The 3,794-nt window shown below is 50.8% G+C and overlaps 1 protein-coding gene across 1 annotated transcript in view; it reads right to left on the reverse strand.

The window, feature by feature from the left end:
* Nucleotides 1-2,786: 2,786 nt before the first annotated feature.
* Nucleotides 2,787-3,794, reverse strand: part of GADD45A (growth arrest and DNA damage inducible alpha) — a 2,882-nt gene continuing 1,874 nt past the window's right edge. Inside the window, exon 4 of the mRNA XM_057386016.1 lies at nt 2,787-3,547. Within this exon, the coding sequence (XP_057241999.1) occupies nt 3,434-3,547 (114 nt within the window). The 3' untranslated portion in view covers nt 2,787-3,433. The remainder of the gene's footprint in view (nt 3,548-3,794) is intronic.

Genomic DNA, 3,794 nt, shown 5'->3' on the forward strand with positions numbered 1-3,794 from the left:
CCTCTCTGAGGAGTTTCTGCCCCATTCCCTGCCCATTCCCTGCCCATTCCTGAATCCTTCCTGCCCATCCCTGCCTCTCTGAGGAGTTTCTGCCCCAATCCCTGCCCATTCCCTGCCCATTCCCGAATCCTTCCTGCCCATCCCCACCTCTCCGAGGAGTTTCTGCCCCAATCCCTGCCCTTCTGGCCGAGGAATGGGCTCTGGCCTCTCTGCACGGGGGGTCCTGGTGGCTTTTGCCAACTCCAACCAGACCAAAGTTGCCTGAGCTTTGCTGGGAGAGCAAAGCCGTGGAGATCTGATGGAATCACCGGGTTTACATTTTTTTAAATTGTGGGGTTTTTTTTGCTGRTAGCACCTGTTTGTGCACAGACACGTTTAAAGTGCATTTTTTTAGCAAAAACTACCTTGAGAAATGATTGTAGCAGCTGCTGGGGAGCTCCAGGGAGCTGTGTCTCAGCCTTCCTCCCGCTGGCCTCTCATCCCAGGGCTTATAAAAGATAAAATTGAGAACCAGAGATGCTTTCCCTGCTTTCCAAGAGTTGAAAAAGCAGAATTTCCAGGATTCTGCTGCATTTTCTTCTCGAAATAAAAACSTGTGCTGGTATAAAACACACCCTGGAAGTGCCCTGGCAGAGCTGGAGGAACGCTGCCCTCACTCCCAATCCCAGCTGGCTTCTGTGCAGGGAGTCAGAACTTGACTCATTTTTATAAAAAAAATCATTTTTAAATGGGAAAAATGCCAAATTCTCTCCAGCTTGTGGTTATGCATTTATAATTGGAGGGCCTCTCCATCTAGTCTATATTTTATATATTATACATAGAATAAAATCCCCTTTCTCTGTGTGTGTGTAGATACATAAACTTTATATAATGACAGCAAATTTCGAAGGGTTTCAAAATAATCCTGACTTCAGCTGGCTGCTGATCTCCTTCTGTGCAGAAATTGTGATCTGCCATGACCCTGCATTTCTGGGAGGATATTTACAGAATTTATGAACCACTTGTCATTTACGCTGCATATTTCTATACAGAATTATAGACCCACTTTTGATACAGATTAAGAAATCCAACTTTGTTTAACAAATCTCTTTGGCAGAGCTCCAAAATCAGCCTGACTGAGAAATCTGCCGCTCCTCCTGTGCTTATGTGCAAATTATTTTTGTAATCAAGAGTATTTTTTTTCTAGTGGCAGTTGAAAAAGCCAACAATGTAGCTCTGCACTGATTCTTGCTCGTTGTGTTTGTGTTTGTTTGGCGCCCTCCTGGTTGGAATTAATGATCTCTGTTAATTAYTCWGAGTRGRGCTGGTGGGGCATGGRGAGGGAGGGAGCCTCGKGCTGTTCCCAGGAATTTGGGAAGGATTTGGGATTTTTGTTTGGCTCGAGATCCCCATTTCCAACCCTGAAACAGCTCCTTGGTGTGGCTGCAGGGAGTTCTTGGTGTCTGCCCTGAAATGGAGCCTGGGGCAGGGGCTGGCTGCTGATCCAGATGTGGGATCCAGATGTGGGATCCAGATGTGGGGTCCTGGATGAATCCACAGCTCCCTGTGTCTGACATTCAATCCACAGATTTTTGTTAAATCACAATTTTTTAACTAAAATATCCAGGGACGCGTGAACTCTGGAGTGGTTGTGTTTGCATTTCACCTTTGCCATCGATACCTCCAGGAAAAAAAACAGGGATTGTTAAATTTGGGGGAAATACAGGCTCTGTCCTAGCAGGATTCTTTAAGGAAGGAGAAATGAGATCATTGTATCTACAGGTGCCAGGAAAAATCCATGGTGAGACCCCACCACGGTGCATCATTGGGCTGCACCTCTGTCCTTGGCCAAGGCAGCTGATTTGGGGGAAAAAATGAGAATTTGGGTGTTGGGCCAGGTGCCCCCAAGGCCACCCACTTTGTGGTGTGGGGACAGGGCTGGGGGTGGCACTGGGAGACACTAAAGGGGTTTGGATTGATTTGGAGCTTAGAGAAATAACAAACAGAGCGCTGGTGCTGCTGCAGTGCCCTTGGGCACAGGGTGGCACCTGTTTGGGCTGGGCTTGGGGCTGGACAGGGATGGGGACAGGGATGGGGACAGGGATGGGGACAGGGACAGGGATGAGTGGCCTCGTGCTGGAGCATCCCAGGAGTGGGAGAACAGGTCCAGCCTCCCCTCCTGGCTGGGCTGGCACCGATCCTGCAGGGCTGGGGACACTCAGTGACCCAGTGCCACCTCTGGAGGGGCCATGGGGTCCGGCCAGGTGCCCGGAGGGAGGGACAATGTGGGTCCCCGGTGTCACCGTGGCCTCCCCGGGCAGTKCCAGCAGCAGGGATGGGTGGATTTTCCTGCCACAGCGAGAAATGCCATCTGTGCCAGCCCGGCTGTGTCACCAGACAGGAGCCTGGCACYGGGAGCTGCCAGCCCCGGGGGACACGGGCCGAGCTGGGGGCGCACACAAAGCCACAGACCGGGCTTTGCAAAGCCCGTGCTGCCGGGAACACCGGGACAGCTTCTCCTCCTGCAGGGAATCGGGTTTCACACCTTCCCAGGAGCTGCAGGAGGGTGGAAACCGCGGCAGCAAAGCCCTTCATTCCAGCTCCTGTTGCGGCAGCGTTCACGCAAAATAAATAAATAACATTCCCAACATTTCCTGCAGCGCATCGGCTGCTCCRGCCTTTAATTGCTTGGGAGGGGCCGGGAATGAACCCACACTGGAGCTGCACAACAGGACCTTGCCCGTGGCCAGGACGAGGAAGCAGCTGCTGCCTGCGCACTCCTGGAGTGAGGAAATAAAACCCTGGGCCAAAGGTTGGATTTTACACTTTATTTCAAAAAAAAAGAAAACACAAAACAAGAACACCAAAACCCCAAAAAAACACTCGAATTTCAAACAATTATATTAACGCCGCTGCTTTTGCAGCCAACTGGGAGAAGATTTCGTGGTTGCAGACCAACTGCTTGAGGGCACTTCGGTTCTCARACCTCCAAGTATAAATAATTTTTCCATCAATATCAGAAAATAACTTATTATTATTATATATCTYAGCATAAAAACGTGAGAATTAACATCCCAAAAATACAACATTGCCGGCAAAAGGCCTCGATTAACCTCGTTTGCTCATTAAGGTGTTTAAAGCAGGAACTTTAAGTGGCACTTAAGGACAGAAAGAGTGAGGGGAGCTCTGGGGGGGCACCTCGGGTTGGGCTCATCCCTCCACAGGCGCCGCTTTCCGGGGTTTCCACGCTCAGCATCGCTCCACTGCAGCCAAACCCCACCCCCCGGATGTTTTAGCTTTATTATTTTTTTTATATATATATTTTTTTGTTGTTGGGTTTAAATTTTCCTCCCCCCCCGCCCGCCCCGGAATCCTGGAGCCGGGGCAGGGAGTTCCTTCCTGAGCAACTGCGAAAGTCTTGCACCACTCCAGCGGGACGGGGCTGGGCTCGGGGTCACCGCTCCGGGAGGTTGATCACCGGCACCCACTGGTCCAGGTACCGGCTCTCCCGGCAGAAACACATCAGCTGACTCAGCGCTGGATCCTTCCACTGCGAAGCCTGCGGGTTCTGGAAAGGGGACGGCAAAAAAAAAAAAAGCTTCAGTAGGGCAGCAAAAACAACCCGAGCGCGGCAGGGGGAGAGGGAAAAAAAAAAGAAAAAAAAGCACAGCAGAAAGCCCAGGAGCGTGAATCATCTTAAATTGCCACCGAAGCAAACAAACAAGTCAGGCTTGGAAACGTGTGAGGAGTTTAGCTTTGGACTCTGGGGCAGAGGAGGGGAGGGGAAAAAAAAGTGTGGGGAGAGAGAAAAGGGG

This window comes from Malurus melanocephalus, unplaced genomic scaffold, assembly GCF_030028575.1.
Source record: "Malurus melanocephalus ecotype Western Australia unplaced genomic scaffold, MMel_1.1 scaffold_900, whole genome shotgun sequence".
Taxonomy (NCBI): Eukaryota; Metazoa; Chordata; class Aves; order Passeriformes; family Maluridae; genus Malurus; species Malurus melanocephalus.